The following is a 20,186-nucleotide window of genomic DNA, read 5'->3' as shown; positions in this document are numbered from 1 at the left end:
TGCAGCCAGCCGAGGAGGCGCACAGCCCTGGCTCCAGGCCTTCAGGCTCTGCCTTGGAATTGCTTGTGGTAGCTCGGATTGTTGTGCATTTTGCCCACCTCTGTAACTCAGCTACAGCAACTCTCATCCATCAAGCTCCTTCACTTTTGTAAAAGGTAAAGTTCTATATTGACCGTTCATGTTTCCTTAAGCACTTCTAAAATTTGTCCTAGTCTCTTTATTAGGATTGCTCTTGTTCCCTTAATGCTTGGTTACAAAGTGGCATAGGTTTTGAGTGGTCTGCCCCGCCTCACCCTTTCCCATGACACTTAACTGTTGCTTTTATTGTGCACTTCTGTAGAATGTGAGGGTTTGCAGCAGCTCAAATATTGCATGATAGCAAAAACACTCCTAAGATTTTACTGATGCTAGGATTATCTTTCTATTCACTTTTTTACAGGAATAACATGTTCAGTATAAATAAGTACCATAACCAAAAAAACCCGAAAAACACTCACAAGTCTTATCACTGAGATCCTAGATATAAACACTATTATGGGGACCCGTGTTCTCAAACTTGGGAGGGATAAGGGGGTGGGGAAGTGAGATTTGCCCACAGAGGACTGGAAGTCGGAGACAACTGAGTGGGGAGGGGCGCAGAGCACGCTGCTGGCCTGTCTAGGGGTGCTGCTCAGCATCCTTCAATGTTGGGGGACAGCAAAGAATTCTTTGACCCAAAATGTCAGTGGTGCCTGAGCTTGAAAAACCCTGATATAGACAAATACTTTTTTAGGCAGTTTCCTATGAATATCAGTAAATATACTTGAGTTTTACAGAGAGTGGGATCAATTATACACACTAATTTGTAATGTGCTTTTTAAATTTCTTATATTATGAACATCTGTGTCTACAAATATGTACTCATCAGCCTTTTAAAAATTTCAAATCCTTTTGATGTCCGCATCATCAAATATGTGCTCATCATCCTTTTAAAAATTGGCCATACGGTATTCCACTGTGTGGTCAGGTCATAATTTATTTCACCCTCCCCAGGTTTTGGAGATTGAGGTTATTTCTGGTTTGCTCTTGGAAGCGTGCTGGGGTTGTTGTTTGTTTGTGTCTCCCCTTCTGCCTGCCGGTTTCCTGTTTCCTGCCTGTGTTGGGGAAGAGCCCTCTGGGTCCCACCTGCACACCTGGGCGCCCTGCCCCCAGGGGCTCTCTGCCTCTGCTGCCACCCCCCTCAGGGCGGTCCCTCATCTCTCGGGTTTTCCACACAGTGAACACATTTCAGAGCTGTATGAAGCACTGCTGAAATATTGAATAGATGAACAACCCCAAACACTTTGTCACATTTCAGTTGCAGGTATTAACTTTTACTTTTTACTTCATTTTACTTTTTATTCCTTTAAAAAAGCTATCTTCTGATAGATGACCTGTGATTTTTAACCTCTGGCCTGGTTGACTTTGCTCCCTGCCTGGGTGTCCTGCGTTCCTGGGGGCCGGTGTCCTCAGGAGGGTTGAGGGGTGGGGTGGGGGGTGGAGGGTGCTTCGCTTTGACCGTGTGCTGTGGGCCTGGCAGGTCAAGTATCGGTGGTGGTGGGGACCCCTCTGCCCCCACAGCTGCCGTGAGAACTCGGGTGAGGTGCAGCTCCAGAGAGGGAGTGTCCCGCAGCGCTTCCCGCCTGGCTTCTCCGGGCCGGGCAGCCTGCAGGCCAGGTGCCTGGAGGCCCGGACCTGCGTCTGGGGGCTGCTTCCGCACGGGGACCTCCAGGGCCTTGTTTGCGCAGTGGTGTCTATTTTTGTGTTTCGCGTGGCACCCCGTGAGGAAGTCCGTGTCTGCGCACATCCCAGCTGTTTTGAATAGTCTGTGTCTCAGGGGCCTCGAGGTGGGTCTGGGTGTGGGGAATCCAGCCTTTTGGGCAGCATCGGAACAGCAGGATGTGACTAACAGGAAGTGACCGAAATTACCGAGCGCGCCAGATGCTTATTCTCGGCCACCTTTCCAAGCCCCGCAGGCCGGCGAGCTATATTTAGCAGCGTATTTCCAGGTCCCTAATCCTGCCCCGATTTGTCCCTTGGCTCCTCGTTCCATCAGTGGCTGGGCTGTGCGGTGCTGATTCCTGACTCCGGCGTCTCTGTTCTACTTCAGTGAACCACAGCTTCTTGTCCACTGATTTTAAAGCTCGATTTTTGCTCTTCCTTGGCCGCTTCAGTTCTGATCCATTTCGAGCTGTTGGAAATGCTGGGAAGGAGGGGAGAGCAGCAGGTGAGAGTGCCAGGTGATGGCGGGCTGCGGGTGTGGGACGCTGTGTGGGAAAGGAGTAAAATGCAAGGAGTTAAAACGAAGTACGTGGAAGGGGTTGTAGATGGTTGCCAGACCCTCCAGAGGGTTGATTTTTGTCTTGTGTCCTTCAGAAGTGGAAGGCTGGGGTTTTCACCGCTGCAGGCCTGGTGGTATGACGTCACCCACGCCCTGGAAACGTTCTTTGGTGCTCACCCAGCCAGACAGAAAGCCTGCAGGTCGGATCCTCCTCTCTTTAATGAATTCCCACTTTCTGAGCTTTGTCACAAGAGAAATTTCACCCCAGGTCCCCAAAATGAGCACCGGGGAGCCTGGAAGCAGCCTGCCCAAGGGGAGTGCTCACTCCTTGTTCATACTGCTGTGGCCATGGGGGACTTCCACCCGGTTGGTGTCCGGCGGTACTTCAGGCAGGTGCTGATCAGATGCCCACAGGGGCTGCTCAGGGCCCTTGAGCCCGGGCATCTGTGGTGACTGTGCCATCTTGCTGAGGAGCAGCTGGGGAGCCAGCCATTGGCTCTCATGCATGGCCAGGATACCCTGACTTGTGCTAGCCTGTGGCCCAGTGACTTCCTGCCTAGGACAGCTGTGATGGCTCCCGCTGCTAACAGGAGTAATGGCCTGTCGCATTCATCCACAGAGTGACCCTGACAGGCAGGCCACGATACCCATTTTGCAGGTTAAGAAGTGGAAGCCTCGGAGTGATTGTGTATCTCTCTGTGCTTCAAGAATCTTCAGAAAGGAAGGTCCTAGGGTTTGATGTTAGCTTCCGGGGGCTTCCACCCTAATGATTCGTGCAAGGGGGTGTGTTGGGAGAGAAGGTTTTTTTCTTGGTCTCTAAAAGCTCCCTTCTGAGTGGTCCAGCCAGTCCCCCTTCCTGCCTTCATAAAGCGTCAGCTTTGTTTTCACACACTCAGCCAGCTCTTCAGGATTCAGGAATCTACTCCAAGATGAGAAATTTAAGAGGCGGATTAGGAACAGTTGTGTCTGCCATAAAACGCATGGCAGCAGGGCCGCTAGGTGTGTACCTGCGCTGGAAGCGCCTCAAGGAGGCCGGTGTGTGTGCTGAGTAAACGAATGCGCGAGTGCCCAAGGTAGGCTCCCCAGAGCATCCGCCCGGTTTACCAGCAGCATCCACCTGCAGATGTGGTCTCAGGCTGACCCATGCCCTTCTGTAGGCTAGACTGTGAGTATATACTGTAAACTGTAAGTGCAACAAACACACATACTGTATGTATATGTATGTACTTATATGTATATATGTAAGACAATATACTATAACTATAAATACAAGACGTACTGTGTGTGTCCCCAGCTCTGGCGTGGGTATTTTAGCATATTTTTGTGCCAAAACATTCAACATTTTAAAAATGATTAAATATTTCAGGCATCCAAAAAGTGACGTAATGAACCACTCTGTGCCATTCCCAGCCTGAGCAGGAGACAGTGTGGATATGCTGGAGTCCTTTGTCCTCTGCCCTCCTGCTCTCTCTGCCCAGAGCTCACCCCTGTTCCGAGCTGGGTGTTTGTCATTTGTTTGCATGTCTGTGTACTTTCTCCACTTGTGCATGTGGGTGCAAACAACGTACAGTATTGCTTAGCCAGTTCTAAAATCTTGAACAGGTGGTGTCCTACTGTGCATCTCCTGCAGCTTCCTTCTGTCACTCAGCGCTGCGTTTTGAGATTTGTCCACTTGGGGACGTTTGTCTTTAGTTAAGTCTTTCAGGCTTTAAAACGACTGAGTCCTGGTTCCTGGAATTAAATCAGAATTGCTGGGGAGTGGGGTGTGAACCCCAGAGCTTTTTACACGTGTGGCCCGAGTTGAGGATGACTGTGCTCCATTGTTAGTTTTCGTGGCTTATGTAATGTCCAGTGTTTAAAGTGTCCCTCTGTTGACTCGGTTTTCCCAGATTGCACCGTTATTAGCAGTGCTATGTGAACATTCTACACCCGTCTTCCTGGGCACGCGGGGGTGAGTTTGTCTAGAGTGTGTTCTAAGGGTAGAATTGCCAGGTGTGTACATCTTCAGCTTGATGAGATGTCAGATTGTTCTCCAGACCTACTGTTTTTAACTACCACCAGCACTGGTAACTTACCAGTGATCTAGTTGCTTTTTTTAACGTAGCCAGGCTGATGGGCAAGGTGTAGATCTCCTGGATGAGACAAGACTTTGGATGCGACCAAGATTGTGACAGACCCTCACTCTCAGCACATCCCCACCCCGCAGCTGCAAAACCTCTTCCTAGCCTCCCCCGCCTGTCCTGGGACAGCGGCGCATCCCTGGCTGTTGAAGGGGTCCTGTTGGCTCCTCTCTGTCTCACAGCCATCGGCCCATTGGGAAACCCTGTGGCCTTCAGGCTGTTCCAGAGCGCGGCTCCTCCCTCCCGGCTTCTCTCGATGGGTCTGCTGAGCACCCTCCCTAAAGGTTTCCTGACTGCTGCCCTGCTCCCAGGCCCCGTTTGCAATACAGACACCAGAGGGCTGCTTTTGAACCCCAGGGCCCCACAGCTCCCTGTCTCACTCTGAGTAAAGCTGAGGCTCCTCCAGGCACTTGCACGGCCCTGTGGCCTGTGCTTCTCCAGGCTCGGCCTGGCTCCTCTTTCCCTGGGCTCGCTCCTGCTTTAGGCTATTGCCTAGCTCTTCCTTCCAGTCCTTCCAGTCTTTTCCAGTGAGGCCTGCCTTGACCCTGACCTCCCTTTTCTGATCTCTTTTCCTGTAGACTTATCACCAGCTAGTACTCTCCTTACTGTGTAATCTCCTTCTTTATTGTGGCATTTATTTCCTGTCTGCATTTGAACGCAAGCCCCCTGGGAGGGAGCAGGGATCTTGTCTGTGCCAGTGAGAGACTGTCTGAATTTAATCCTGAGGAAAAAGTGGGCTTTGGAACCTGAAGATAGGGGTCAGGCCTGGGAGGGGGGTGAAGTTGAGGGTATGGTCAGGCAGCTGGTGGCCTCTGGGGGGCAGTTGGTGGGGTGACACGTCTAGGTGTGTGAGTGGGACCCCCACGCGGCCTGTCTGGGGCACAGAGGGTCTGCAGCTGGGGGCAGCCTGTCTCGGTGGCGTCTCTGGTTGCTACCGGAGCATGCGTGCTATTGAAGGGGGTGCGGGGCGGGTCACCCAGGGAGTGCACTGCGGTTGGAGGGCAGGAGCAAGGTTCACGGCTGACCTGAGACGCAGCTTCACTGCTTCCCAAGCACTTTGTAGAAGCGAGTCCTGCCATTTCCGGGCTCTGTCCTGTGCAGGCTCGAGTCCCAGGCCATGTGTCGTGGCGCAAGAGCAGGGAGCACTGACTCTCTGCGCCTTGCTTGGACTTGGGTGCACGGGGTGCAGCTGATTTGATTTTCTTTGATAATATGTACCCAGGGTGTGTCTGCATAATATTTCCTTGGCGAGTCAGATGTTTCATGAGTTTGCACTACCTACAAATAAAGGACTTTAACAAGATAAGATCACGCTTTTAATTTGTGCAGAGTGAGACCACAGATGCCCTTATCCTTAGGAAATACAGCTTTGTTCTGGACTTACTCCCAATTTTCCCAGTTTGAACATCTAATATGTTAGAAAATGTTGTTGATTGTGGTTACTTATTTTCAATTAAAACTTTTATTTTGAGACCGTTGTGGATTCACATGGAATTGAAATAATACAGAGGTCCTTTGTGTCCTTTACCCGGTTCTCTCCGAGGGAACGTGTTGGAAGACTGCAGCAGAGCATTGCGCAGGATGTTGACACGGGTACAGTCAAGATCCAGAACGTTTCCGTCTCCACAAGGATCCTCCAGTTGACCTTTTATAGCCACACCCACACCCCCTCTTAACCTCTGGCCAGCACTAATCTGTTCTCCATTTCTGTAATTGTGTCATCTCAAGAATGTTCTAGAAATGGGATCATACAGTATGTAACTTTTTGGGGTGGCTTTTTTCAAAAACTCAGCAGAGCTCCCTGGAGGTCCCTCCAAGCCGTCGTGTGTGTGGCGCTGGTTTCCTCTTGTCCTGAGTAGTATTCCATGGAGCGGGCCCCGCAGCATGTTTAATCGTTTACCGCTGAAGGACGTCTGGGCTGTTTCCAGTTTTTGATGACTGCAGATAAAGCTGCTGCAAACGTTCACGGACAGGTTTTTGTGTGATCATAAGTCTTATTCTCTGGGGTAGATGCCCAAGAGAGTAATTATCAGGTGAAATGGGGCTTGCACGTTTGGTTTTTTAAGAAATTACCAAACTGTTTTGCGGACTGGCTGTACTATTTACAGTCCCACCAACAATGTGAGCCAGTTTCTCCATATCCTCTCCAGCACTGGGTGTTGTCACTGTTTTTATTTTAGCCATCCAGTAGGTATATAGTAGTTTCCATGGTTTTAGTTGTACTTACTCAGAGGAATAGGGAAAAGTACGTCTAACCATCTTCCTGGAAGCAGAGTCTGCTGGTGACTTTGATTACTTTTGGGATCCGTGAACTCTGAGAAGAGTGTGAGCCGCTCTCCGTCCTGGCTGCGTGTCCACCCGCCTGCTCACACGTCGTGGCCTGTGGACCATCCCAGGCTCAGGGCCTTGTGTTTATTACTGTTAAGGGTGTTTGGTTTGGCCCTTGGTTCCAACACAACAAGGTTGGCAGGACCTTGATCGTTCTGTCATTTAAGGTCTCATTTATAAATGAGCGGCTCATCCAAATCCGTGATTGGGAAGTGCTGGACAGGACGTTGCCCGTGAATCTTGAACTGCCCTGTCATCCTCCTCCAGATCTCATTTCTCCACCGTCTATTTTGAACTCTTGGGAAACCTGGTCAGAGTGGGAGGGGCGCTGGTCAAGTGACTCCGGAATGTCCACTTTTGTCCTTGTTTTTGTCCCACTTTTTGTCCTTGTGCTGATCCTCCCAGCCAGTGTCCCCGCCAAAAGGAAATGTGGTGTGCCAGACTCTGCGTGCTCCTCGTGAGCCTGGCAGGACGCTTGGGGAGTGCCGGCTCCTTCTGTCCCTCACTGCCGTCCTGGCGTTACTCACATGGCAGTTTTGCCGGGAAGCCAGGTGGGAAGCTGCTGCTAGGGAGAGGTCAGGAGCCAGCCTACCTGGTGTCCTGGCCCCTGCCTCATGGGCTGTGGGACTTGGGGCAGGTCGCTCGGCCCGCCTCCGCTTCCTTCCCAATACCCACTTCATGAGGCTGGAGGAGGTGAAGCGAGCAAATGCCCGTAAACAGCCAGCAGATTGCCTGAGATTGCTCACCTGTCCTGGGACCGTGGTGGCTGCTGCTGTCATCTGCCACCACCTTCGCTGCTCTCCCCGTCCTTCCGGCTACCGTCATACCAGCTACTGTGTGTGCGATTCGAGAGTCTGCCCTTCTCCATGTAAACATCACATCTGTGTGCCTCCACACGTCTCCTTTTCCTCCGGGATTTCTCCAAGATCACTCCTGTGGTCTGATAACCTCCTGGCTGATTCTTCCCAGGACACTGGAAGGGCTTGTCTGAGGATTCTCCCAAGCTCCCGGGAGATGGTTTACTCATATGGGAGGAAGGAGGCGAAAGTTCTTATGTCAAATAGGACTTTTAAAGCTCTCTTTTTTGTACTTTGTATATGGTATAAACGTAAGGCTTTATGTTTTCTAATAATTATTTTTTGAATAGATAAATCATGCTCATGGTACAAAAATCAAAAGGATGGAAAGATAGGAAGGTAGTTTCCCAGCCCCTGAGTGCCCTTGTTGGAGGTGACTAGGATTACTTTTCCTCTACTCCCCTACTCTTCCTGCCATTTCGCTCTGAGCTCTTAGCCGTATGTTGTAGAGACCGTAGTCATGAGGACGTAAGTGTGAATACATTTCTAGAAGCGCTATTGCCAAGACAAAGTGTATATTTTGAAGTTTGCTGGATTTCTCCAAATGTTCTCCACGGGAGTTGTGGTAATTTACACCCTAATGTATGAGAGTCAACAGAGCATGTTATCAGTTTTCTCTCTGTTGGTAGATTAAAAAAGGTATCTCCTAATTTTAATTTTCATTCATCTTATGAGTAAGACTGAGCATTTTTTTGTGTGTTAAAGATCCATTTCTAACCCTGTAGCTCTGCCAATCTCATATTTATTCACACTCTTCCGTCTTTTCTCTCTCGTACAGTTAGTTTTCTAACCAGACTTTGGTTATTTTGGTGCAATTGCGTGGTTCGTGTTATTCCAGGTTCTGTATCCTTTTCACTGAAGTAGAGCATATGTAGGGGAGAGTGCTCTTATTACTGGCGTCCAGCTCAATGAATGCTCCAGATCAACCAACAGAACGTTGGCCACCCCCAGCAGCTCCTCTCTGTGCCTTCTCCCCAAAAGCAACTCCTGGAAGCAACAGCTTCTAAGACCATGGATTCTGCCTGTCTTTTTTGAAACTTGATCTGTGCACAATGAAATCTTATGGACGGTGTGCTTGCTTCTGTGTCTGGCTTCTCCCAGCATTGTGGGATTCGTCATGCTACTGCACATAGCGGCGGCGGTTTGTGCTCATTGTGTGTTCCGGGGTGCCTTACCGTGTACTTAGCCACTCTCCCAATGCTGGGCATCCGGGATGTGTCCAGAGCAGGCCTGTTAAGAGTGGTGATGCCGTGAACGTTCCTGTCCGTGTCTTGATGAGGGGGAGACATGCTCAAATTCTCTTGGGTGTGTGGGTGGGATTGCCGAGGCATGGGGTGAATATTTGGGTGAATATGAGATCAGCATCCAAGGACAAGCAGAGGTGGAGACAGTGTCTGTGCCGAGCCACTGTTCCAGAAAGGGGGGTGTGAATATATACATGTATGTGCATATCCCTTCAAAATGGGAGGATGGACCATACTTGTGTTTATTTTCTAAAGCCTACCCATGGGGAAGGGAGAGAACCAGGGTGGAGGGGACACATATGAAGCTAGACTTCTGGCTGTTCTTCCTTTTGTAGATTTGACTTTGGAACCATGTACATGTTTTACATCATTATAAAACAAAATTAAGTAAAAGGTTACAACTTTTCAAAATTTGGTAGGCGTTGTCAAAGTTTTCTCCAAAAAGTTGATACCCTTTCGCCTCCTATCAACACTTGAGGGGAGCTCTTCTCTCGGACCTTTGCTGCACTGGATCATCTTCTAAAACTTCGCCAATATGATGGGTGAAAACAGTCTGCTGTTTTCATTCACATTCCCCAATGACTAGTGATTAGGGATCTTTTCATTCATTTATTAGCTGTTTTGTAATTTTTCTGTGGATTACAAACTCATAGCCTTTTTTCTGTAAGAAGGTTTCTTTTTTTCTATTGATTTGTAAAAACTTTTTTGTATGTTGTGGATATAATTTTCATTTGTTGATTATTGCCAGGGTCATGACCTCATTTCTGGTTAAATTGTTCAGGCCCCGAGTGTAGTAGCTGGTTGTTATTCTGTTGATTGAAAGGTTGTTTTACAGGAACCTTTATGTATGATGCATTTGAAATGCTGTGGTATCCTAGAGTAACTTGGACCAGACTTTCCCCAGACCATTCAAGTGCTGGATGTCAATTTGTGAGCTCTTTGGAGCAATAGTAACTGTGATTTTCTTTTCCTTTTTAAAAGATTTCCTTTTTTTTTTTTTTTTGGTCTAAGTAATAAGTACTTGGTAAACGTCCACCTAAGTTGATTTTTGGTGAATGTATAAACTAAATTTGATTGTCTTTTTGGTTTGAGATTGTTGATTTTTAGTGACTCATGATAACCATTTTTTTCCTTTCTCCCCATAGCCTCCCAGTACATAGTTGTATGTTTTAGTTGTGGGTCCTTCTAGTTGTGGCATGATAACCATTTTTATGTCCTGTTCAATTGAATACCTGGATGAAATAGTCATGTTTCATTAAAAAAAAGTGAAATAGGTTTTTTAACAGTTTTTATAGTTGCTGACGTTTTGTCTTTTGTTCTTGGACAGATTGACTGTTTCTTGTTTCTGTCTCTAGGTCATCACTCCATGTAGGAAACTCATCTTATGCGCTGACAACAGGAAAGAAATGGAGGATTGGATTGCAGCACTGAAGACTGTCCAGAACAGGGAGCATTTTGAGGTTAAAAGAGAAAAACATCTCTTCTTGTTGCCCTCTCCTTGATATTCTGCTCTCCGAGTATCTCCCCTGTGTGGACTGTGTGTTCTGGAACCCGCTTTCTCAGCATGCTCCTGTAAAATTAAGGCTCGTTGCTTGTCCTTTTGGCCACCCTGTCAGCTGTGACCTGTCCTCTCCTGCCTCGGATACTGTATTGAATCCCATTCTAGTTCCCACGCTTAGGAACGTCAAAGGGACCCCTTTGTCATCTTTATTTCGTTCTTCCAGCCCACCCAGTACAGCATGGACCATTTCTCAGGGATGCACAATTGGTACGCCTGTTCCCACGCGAGGCCGACCTACTGCAACGTGTGTCGTGAGGCCCTGTCCGGGGTCACGTCCCACGGACTATCCTGTGAAGGTACGAACCATGTTATTCTGCTGGGAAAGGCAGCCTGAGGTTTGACTTGACAAAGCCTCAGAAATCCAAGCCTAGTCACTGCAAATCAGGAGTAACATGGTTTCTCTGAGTCCGTGCTTACTCATTTTACCTACGGAGGATCCTTTGATAAGTTACATTTGATAGTAATGGCACCAAGGAAAGAGAAAGGACCTGGTAGTAAGGAGACATGGAGAGGAGGCACGGCAGACACAGAGGGGAGAGATTTCCAGGATCTGTCGGCCCAGTGCAGTTGTGCCCTCTCTGGGTAAACTGCGTTGTGGATAATGGCTTACACTTGTCTTCAGATACAGAGGGCAGGTCACCGTGTTTGGGCGGGGTCAGTGGGCAGGAGCAGAGAAAGGCAAACCGTGGCCCCAGGTGCCTTCCCCTGCCACCTGTTTTAGTACAGCCTGTGAACTTAAGAACGGTTTTTACAATTTTAAATGGTTGGAAAAAATGAGAAGACGACTATTTTGTGACACAGATAATCTCGTGAAATGTAAATTTCAGCGTGCACACGTGGAGCGTGGCCCACAGTGGCCCTCGTCATGCAGGGCAGGTTGAAGTGGGGGCAGGGGCGGTGTGTGGCCCACAGAGCCTGAGCTGGTTGCTCTCTGGCCCTTTCCAGAAAGCCTGCCAACTCTTGGCTGCAGGGGATGCTGGGTTTCAGTCCTGCCTCCAGCCTCCCGTGCTCAGTCCCTGCGTGTATCCGTCGTTAGTATACAACACGGGGCGTGCCGGGTGCTCTTTCCAGCTTTCCCAGAAGCCAGGGCGGTCCCACTGCACCGTCTCCTCAGCACCGGGAGCACTGTCATGAGCGAGGCTGGAAGGTTCATGTGTTCCTTCTCCCACAGTGTGCAAGTTCAAGGCCCACAAACGGTGTGCTGTGCGCGCAACCAATAACTGTAAGTGGACCACGCTGGCCTCCATCGGGAAGGACATCATCGAGGATGAGGATGGGGTATGCATAACGGGGACCCGCCCCGGGGCCCTGCCCTGCGCCAGGGCTGCTGACCCTGCCTTCCTCCTGTCAGCACAGGGGCAAGAAGCCCCCCAGCCCCACCCCCACTGGCCCAGGCTCAGTTCTCTTCCTCGCAGGTTTTCATTTGAGTTGTTCCCACCGTGTATTTGGGGGCTCAGTGTGGGCCGAGCTCTGTCCAGTCCCTGTGTGTCTTGCTGCACGTTGCAGCAGGAGTGGTGGTGTGGGACAGCACTGGCTGCCCTGCCCTCCCTGGGCTTTTGTGGAGAAGAAAGTCTTGGTTGAGTTCATTTGGGGGCATTTTTGCTGGAGGGCTTCCCTCCCCCACACATGGGGCTCGGGGCCCATCCCTAGAGTGCGTCTCTGCTTGGGTTGCAGATTGCCATGCCTCACCAGTGGCTGGAGGGAAACCTGCCCGTGAGTGCCAAGTGCACAGTGTGCGATAAGACCTGCGGCAGCGTGCTGCGCCTGCAGGACTGGCGCTGCCTCTGGTGCAAAGCCATGGTGAGTGAGCACGCGGCCCTGCAGGCTCGTGCATGGGCTTATCCCTCCGCTGCATCCTGGTCCGCTCCCTGGTTCTGGAGAGCCCACTGCTCCTGCAGCTGCAGGCTGGGGAGAGTTCTGGTGGGTGTGGTGGAGGCCAGTGACCCCTTGTGATGCGTCGACTCTGGTTCCAGGTACACACGTCCTGTAAAGACTCCCTACTGACCAAGTGCCCGCTGGGCCTGTGTAAGGTGTCCGTCATCCCTCCCACGGCTCTCAACAGCATCGACTCCGATGGTGGGTACCGCACGCTGTCCTGTCCTACCCATTTCCTCAAGCTGCCGTCTCTGTGCAGTCTCCCCTCCCTGACTCTAGAACTGGTTATAGTGGTGATTTTGAGACGTGGTTGGAAAAAGCTTAGGCCCAGCTGTTGGGAAGAGAGGGCTTGCACCCGGAGGTGGTGAATGGCATCCTGGTGGCTGTGGGGCACGCTGAGACTGGAGGCGGGGACTTGACTTGAAGGTCGTGGCGTCCATTGGTTATTGAGTAAAAGCTGATCCTGAGATGCTGCTTCTCTGGGGTGCTCTCCATCAGCTAGTCTCCGTCTAGTCGCAGACACTGCTCCCCCTTGTCCAGGTGGTGTGTGGTGAGGCATGTTAACAAGTGTTGGCGGAAAGTGAGAAACTGGCACGTGTCTGAGGAACCAGCTCTGCCAGATGGAGCAGGAGGGACTGAGCAGTGGGGCGCAGGGTCTCTCTGAGCTTTAGAATCCTGTAGACGTGAGGTCAGCCTGGATGGGGCTCGCTTCCCTGTCCGTGGGGAAAGGTCTTGCTGGTTTGCTGGGCATGTGGAATGAGTCACACATCCCTTGGGGCTTTCTACTTCTCACGAGATTACGAGGGCCCTGGTGTCTTTCCGACTTTCACATTTTCTTCTGTCCTTTTCTGTTCCCACATCCAGGCTTCTGGAAGGCCACGTGTCCTCCATCCTGCACAAGCCCGTTGTTGGTCTTTGTCAATTCAAAAAGTGGGGACAACCAAGGTGTGAAGTTCCTCAGAAGATTCAAGCAGCTGCTGAACCCCGCCCAGGTCTTCGACCTCATGAATGGAGGACCGCACCTCGGGTAGGATGTCAGATGCTTCTTTCTTGGAGTTTTTAAAATTTTGAAGATAATACATGCTAACTAAAAAGAGATTCAAAGGTACAGAAAATCTTAAATAGGAAATAAAAATTGTTTTTCTTGAACCCTCCCCTTATCACATTCCACTCACAGAGGACGCACTCTTAATAGAGTTGTGTGTCCTTCCAGCTCTCAAAAGTGCGTTTCAGTTGTGTGCACACACACTTTTAAACCCAGGGTGTGGTGTGTGGCCTGCCACTGTGCAGCACATGCTTCGCGTGTGGCGGGTCCGGCAGTGTGGACGCCCTTTGATGTAGGGGGCTCAGGTCTGCCCATCCTTTTCACGGGCTGCTCAGTGCTGAGGAGGGAGCTTCCCCAGCGAGGACAGACGGAGGTCTTCCTTTGGGAGGACACAAGAAGTCTCAGCTTGTGGGCGCAGGGACACTCAGTTGAGCCAGGCCTGTGTGTGGGGAAGAGTAATTACCCCATTATCTGCCAGCTGGAGAGCGGGTGTGTGTGCTTCCTGGTTTTGCACATTTTACAGGCTTGTGGGAAGCGTTTGTTTCTGTAAGTTTCGTAGTTTGGACTAGCCGCTTCCTCGTTTGCAAGCGCCAGTTCAGGACTGAGCTCTGAGAGCCCCAGCATGAGGGGGAGGGAGGCTGGCGAGATGTGTGTTGCGGGAGGCGCCTGCGGGACTCGTCTGGTGCGTCTTGTCCTGGGGGGTGCCCAGGCTGTTGTTTCTGCAGCCAGGGGCTGCTATCAGGGCCGGGCACCTGGCGCAGAGGAGCGCGCCGGCCCTCTGGGGCCTGGGTGTTGGTTTCCCCGCCCGCAGCAAGGCACTGCTGGAGAAGGGTCACAGATGGCTTCTTGGTAGCCTGTTCCCTCGGAGGCGGCCCGCTGCACGTTTCTGCGGACAGACTTCCTAACTGAAGGATGCAAGAGCACGTTCACCACTGGACTCGTAGGGGAATCATTTTAGGTAGAGACGGGGCCAATGGAGGGATCCACCGCCTTGTTGTGAAATACCAGCAGGTGCAGGCCATTACTCAGCACGGCGCCAAGGATGCTGGCTGAACACTCTGACGTGGCTTTGGGCAGGGCGGGCTGCTCGGCAGAACTGGAGAATAATCACGTGCTAATTTTGGCAGACCCCACAGCTCGCAGTCGGCTCAGGCACGAGTCAGGACGACTTAGGGAGCCCCCGAGGTGCAGCGGGAGTTAATCTCGTAGCCACCTGTTTCTGGGAAGCAGCCTTGATCTCACACTGTCTGTGATAGGACTTAGGGAGACTCTTTAGTTTCCTTTTTTTTTTTTTTGAGGAAGATTAGCCCTGAGCTAACTGCTGCCAATCCTCCTTTTTTTGCTGAGGAAGACTGGCCCTGAGCTAACATCCATGCCCATCTTCCTCTACTTTATATGTGGGACGCCTACCACAGCATGGTGTGCCAAGCGGTGCCATGTCCACACCTGGGATCCGAACCGGTGAACCCCAGGCTGCCGAAGTGGAATGTGCGCACTTAACTGCTGCGCCCCCAGGCTGGCCCCTCTTTAGTTTCCTGATTCCCGGCCTTGACGTGTCACCTCTTCTCCAGAGAGCAGGAACCTGAGAGAGGTCAGGGGTCTTGAAGGACCGCAGGTGGCTGTTTCTCTCACAACCTGAAAGTCAGGTGCTGCCTGACTTCACCGCTGTCTCCACCCTGAGCTTCGTGCCGCATCGCTCATTCCTGTTTCTTCTCTGAGACTTCCTCTGGCTCAGACTCTGTGCTCGAGGCGGGGCCAGACAAGGTGGGGTCCCTGCCTCCCGGGGGTGCAGCACACAAGGGTGGTCACTCACATGACAGGGGTCTGTCACATTGACAGGATGGTGTGCAGATTCTTTGGGAACCCAGAGAAGGGGCTTACAAATACAACTGGGGGTCTCAGTTTCTCCGCTGAGCCAGCATGTGAGGGGAGTTAGTATTTAATGGTAGGGAGGGACGGGGAGCCTTCCTGGCAGAGGGCGCCACGTGTGCGAAGAGGCGAGAACGTGGCGGGGCCACCGGGCGAGTGGCAGGAGCTGGGCAGACGGCGGCAGCTGCTGGCCAGGGAGGGCCATGGGTGCTGGCTGAGAGGTTCGAACATTTCCTGGCAACAAGTGGCAACTTCTAAAAGCTGGACGCTCGACGAGACTTGTTTTGGGAAGATCAGGCTGGGAGCACGCATGGGCTGCTCCCGAGGAAGACGTGAAGCAGGTCGAGGCTCTTCTAGGGTTTACGAGAGAAGTGATGGTGACCTGCACTCAAAAGGGACAGTGGGGCCTGGTCCCATAACTAGGTTGATGGTGGCACTGCCGTTCTCCCAGGAGGGAAACCCAGGACGAGGAGGCACCATGGGATGCTGAGTGGCACGTTCTGGTGGACGAGTGCAAGTGCTGTCCTTCAGGAAGGCCTGGAGGTCCTCGGCATCTGTGTGGTCCTGGGAGCCAGCACGTGGATAGGGCCCCTCAGGAGGAGCCTTTGCTGTCAGGCGCCTGGCGGCCCCAACTGCTGAGCCTGCACACCCCTTGGCTCTGGCCTCCGAGAGCTTATTCACATCAGGGGGTGCAGGGTCAGCTGTGAGGGGCACGGATGGGGCCCCTCAGCCCAGGACTAGCTGGCTGTCATTTGTCCTTCAGACCATTCCTCATTCACTGACATTCTCTTTTCTCTGCAGTTTACGCTTATTCCAGAAGTTTGACACATTCCGGATTTTGGTTTGTGGTGGTGATGGCAGTGTTGGCTGGGTCCTCTCTGAAATCGACAGCCTCAACCTTCACAAACAGGTACCTGGTTGTGGACGGCAGCCCTGGGGAGAGCAGTGCCCTGGCTAGAGGCCGTGCCGTCCCGGGTGCTGCTCCTTATCTCCTGGGAGCGCTGTTCCAGGCAGGAGGGGAAGGGGCGGGGAAGAGCAGATAGTTCGATGGCATCGTGGGCCCAGGGGCTGGACCCAGGATTGGGAACTTCACAGACAGAAGTAAGGGAGCTACGAAAAGAGCATTCCAGTCCCCGAAGGTCCAGGCTGGGGTGGGGCTGCCTTCCTGCACGCCCCCCGGCTCTTTATTGGGTTGTGATGAAATCTGCTGCCTGGTGCCTCCTGCTTGTGAGGAGCAGACGGAAGTGGACTTCAACTTCAGGTCTGAGTTAGGGGTTATTGGACTTAGGTTTTTTTTGTATTAAGATGAAAATAGATTTTCCTGGCTGTGTGAAAAAAAGTGTTCATTGATTTTCCCCCTCCCTGCGCCCTCATCCTCATGCCCCGTGACTAACCACTGCCCGCCTCCCGGGAACTGCCTTCAGGCCTCTCTCCATCAGCGTGTGTACAGTACCACATGTAATGCAGTTTTAATTCGGCGGCCTCATTACCTGTGCTGTTCTGTTCCTGCGTTTTCAAAAGCAGTGTGTTGCACACACCTCGCCGTCTAGGTCAGTAAGCAGAGAGGTGTGGTGGTTTCCATTGGGCGGAGCTGTGCAGCCCTGGGTGGGCTCGTCTCCCCACTGACGGGTGCTTCGACTGCTTCATGAACACGGCTCTCAGGAAAACCATAGCCATGCCTTCCCAGTGGTGTTCTCTTCTGAAGAGCGCCCAGATTCAAATTTTGATGTGTGCTGGGCTGTTCCAGTTTACGTTCCTGAGGCTGCATAACGCTCTCCTTTCCCATGCTGTCCATTGTTCACCGTTTTCGTTCTTGCCCAACTAAGCAGACAAAAAAAGTCATGTTTTTATTTTTGTTTCTTTAATACTGGCAAATTCAAACATCTCAATTAACTATGAAATTTTAAATGAATCACCTCTTCATGTTTTTTGCTAGTTTCTGATTGACGTATTTACCTTTTTTACAGAATTGTTGTCTGGGACCAGCCCCATAGCCCTAGTGGTTAAGTTCAGGGCACTGTGCTTCAGCGGCCTGGGTTTGGTTCCTGGTGCAAACATACACCACTTGTCAGTGGCCATGCTGTGGCAGTATCCCACATACAAAATAGAGGGAGATTGGCACAGATGTTAGCTCAGGGACAGTCTTCCTCAGGAAAAAAAAAAGATTTCTAAAGGTTATTGTTATAATAGGGATGCAAACTCCTTGTGGGTCGTAGTTTTCTAGGTTGTCATTTGCTTTCAACATACTTTTCGTCTGAATCTTTGACCTGATCTGGGTCTATTTTTCAGAACCTTGCGTTCTCTCCCCACTCCTGGTGTTGGGGGTCTTTGTAGGTGGGTGGACTTGATGTCAGTACTGCCCTGGGCACGGCTTCATGTTGGAGAGTGGATGGTCCCCATGTGCTGGGACCCGTCTGCTCAAGCGAGGCCGCCAGCTCAGGGAGGAGAACACTGCCCCCTAGTGGTGAAGCTGCTCTGGTGCTCTGAGGCCCGGATTGAGTTTCGCTGACTTCCAGGTGTTACAGGTTCATCAGGAGTCAGGGAGACAGGTGTCCATCCGCTTGGCCGCGTTCAGTGAGCATTGGTCTGCTTTGGCGTCAAGGCGGCACTCGATCCTCTGGTCACGCCTCTCTCCCCGGCTTCCCCGGGACCCCACGCCTTCTTGGTGTTTCTCATCTTCCTGGCTGCCTCTCCCCACCCTCCTAGACAGGTGCCTCCTAGTGCCTCAGGCCCGGCGCATCCGGCCCTGAGCCCACCGCTCAAGCCCTCCCTGCCCTGTGTTGCTTGCCTCGGAGTCTGAGAATATCGTCCACCAGGCGTCCCAGCCAGAGATCTGACTGTTGTTCTGACTCTTTTTCTGGATTCTTCCCTTGCCCTCCCTCCTCATTTCTGGCTGATTGCTGGGGATCAGTCCTGCCACCCCAGAGTGGCCGGGCCCCCACCGTGTGCTGCTCATCCTGGGTCTCCGTCTGTCCACTCTTCACCGGTGCCCTTCCCCACGGGCAGTTCCGCTCACTCCCTGCCCTGCTGAGCTTCCTTGGGGCTCCGTGGCTTTGGGGTAGAGTCCAGACTTGCTCACACAGCTTACCAGAGCCCCCAGTTTGGATCCTTCTTCCTTCTCTGCTTCTCCGGCTTCTTCTCCTCACTGCCCTCCTCTTGACCGAGCTCAGGCTTGGCAGGTGGGTCACCTCTCACTGCCGGCCTTCCCTCCACGGCCCAGCCTTTCTCGAAGGCTCTAGGAAGCCGGCGCCAGGTCCTTTCTGCCCGTGCTCAGCCTTCCTTGTCCTCGCCTGCTCACGGGCTGCTGCCCTCACCCTCGGGGAGGTGGGGACTTCTGTCCAGTGCTCTGTCCCTGGCAGGGTGGCGAGGCCTCTTTCATGTCCGGGGTGGGTGACCACAGGCTGTGCTGTGCCCAGGGAGGGTAGATGACCCTCCCCGCACCCTGCATGCTGGGGTTGGGGTGGAGAGCTCTTGGGCAGCCGGTGTCTAGGGAGCTTGCTGAGCAGTGAACTGGCACGGTGGGGTTTCCATGGGGTCCCCGGGGTGGGAATTCCAGGTGGGGGCGAGGCCTGAGCAGTGTGTGGGGTCTCTCTGGGGGGTGGCAGGCTGAGCGCTGGGGTGTACTCGAGTTTGGTGGCCAGACTGTGGGTGTCCTGGTACCTGTTTCGATAGGACTTAAAGCCACTGAAGATGGTTTTAGGGGAAGGAAGGACAGCAGTGCTTATTTGGAAGATGAGCTTGGCGTTAGAGAGAGTGATGCTGTAGTGGATGGAGGCAGGCAGTGGGGAGTCATGGAATGGTTCTCCAGGAACTCAGACGTTCACCGGTCAGGGGCAGGACTGTGGCTGCAGCTGTGAAATGGGAAAGCAGGGGACTTTGGGAATGTAGATGACAGAGGCCCTAGAGGGTTGGTTGTCAGGATGTGGCCACAGGTGAGGAGCAGGCCCGTGGCAGGGTGGGGAGTCAGACAGCCCTGGAATCTTCTGTTGGATTAGAAAGACCACTGTCCTGTCTAGTGGCTCTGCCTGGAGTGTCAGTGCCGTACACTGTAGATCAGACTCACACTGAATTTAGCTAGCGTTGTAGATATAAAAGAGGCTGGTTGATGCCATGTCTTTCCCTGCGTTCTGTCTCCAGTGCCAGCTGGGAGTGCTGCCCCTCGGCACAGGGAATGACCTGGCCCGCGTGTTGGGCTGGGGCTCGGCCTGCGATGATGACACGCAGCTCCCGCAGATCCTGGAGAAGCTGGAAAGAGCCAGCACCAAGATGCTGGACAGGTGAGGGGGGAGCATCCCAGGCTGCACCCGAGGAGCCGCTCTGAGAGAGACGTCACCTTGACCAGGTGTCCTGGCCCCGGGTCCCTGGGAACCATAAGGCCCCTGCAGTTATTTGTAAAAATTTGACCTGAGCAGGAATTCTGTTTTTCTGGTAGTCTTTAACGTTTGATCAGATTATGAACAAGGTAAAAACAGAACAGAACAGTTTAGGAAGCTTGCCCTCGAGTGGTCAGGTCTTCCCACGAGGCCCAGTCTGATCCCCAGGGGCCCATAGAGAAGGCAGCTCTGCCCCTCTGCCCTGATCTGACCCGTCAGCAGAGTCCTCCATGTTGCAGTTGAGCAATCCCATTGTCCCTTAGGCGGTTCCTAGAAGCAGCTACGTTTTGCCTACTTATCCTGTACGTGTTTAAAATCCTTTGGCATGCTACTTTTTCTTCTGAGCTACACATATGAAATCCCGCTAACCACAGCCTGTGGCACATTGGTATTGTTGAAAGTGCGTCACATTCTCTCAGAGGACCGCAGCTGTGATTGGCAGGTGCGGTTTGAGCTGCCCCTCCCAGTTCTTCTCATTTAAGGGAGGCCTCTGTGCCTGTGAGTGCTTGCTACCTGGGAGAGCCGGCTGCTGGCTGGGTTATTGTAGCTCAAAAAGTGGAAGCCCCTTTCTCCCAGCAGCAGCTGGTTATGGGACACCTGCCACCTCCTTCGGCA

The 20,186-nt window shown here is 52.2% G+C and overlaps 1 protein-coding gene across 5 annotated transcripts in view; it reads left to right on the top strand.

Annotated features, from left to right (window-relative positions):
- The window catches only part of DGKD (diacylglycerol kinase delta), a 75,671-nt gene that overhangs the window by 28,112 nt on the left and 27,373 nt on the right, over positions 1–20,186 (top strand). For 3 of the 5 annotated variants that reach the window (XR_006885805.1, XM_046643820.1, XM_046643823.1), the window contains 8 exons: positions 10,204–10,308; positions 10,573–10,705; positions 11,581–11,687; positions 12,084–12,209; positions 12,383–12,485; positions 13,149–13,311; positions 16,000–16,108; positions 19,336–19,475. Coding sequence is in view for 4 of the 5 variants with exons in the window: in XM_046643820.1 (XP_046499776.1) it covers positions 10,204–10,308; positions 10,573–10,705; positions 11,581–11,687; positions 12,084–12,209; positions 12,383–12,485; positions 13,149–13,311; positions 16,000–16,108; positions 19,336–19,475 (986 nt within the window). In the remaining variant the exon portion in view is untranslated. Of the gene's footprint in view, positions 1–2,040; positions 2,246–2,394; positions 2,500–10,203; positions 10,309–10,572; positions 10,706–11,580; positions 11,688–12,083; positions 12,210–12,382; positions 12,486–13,148; positions 13,312–15,999; positions 16,109–19,335; positions 19,476–20,186 lie in introns of those variants that run through there. The other 2 variants (XM_046643822.1, XM_046643821.1) reach the window with 2 other exon arrangements.

The sequence above is a fragment of the Equus quagga genome, chromosome 17, assembly GCF_021613505.1.
Source record: "Equus quagga isolate Etosha38 chromosome 17, UCLA_HA_Equagga_1.0, whole genome shotgun sequence".
Classification (NCBI taxonomy): Eukaryota; Metazoa; Chordata; class Mammalia; order Perissodactyla; family Equidae; genus Equus; species Equus quagga.
This window is presented reverse-complemented; position numbering and strand designations above follow the sequence as displayed.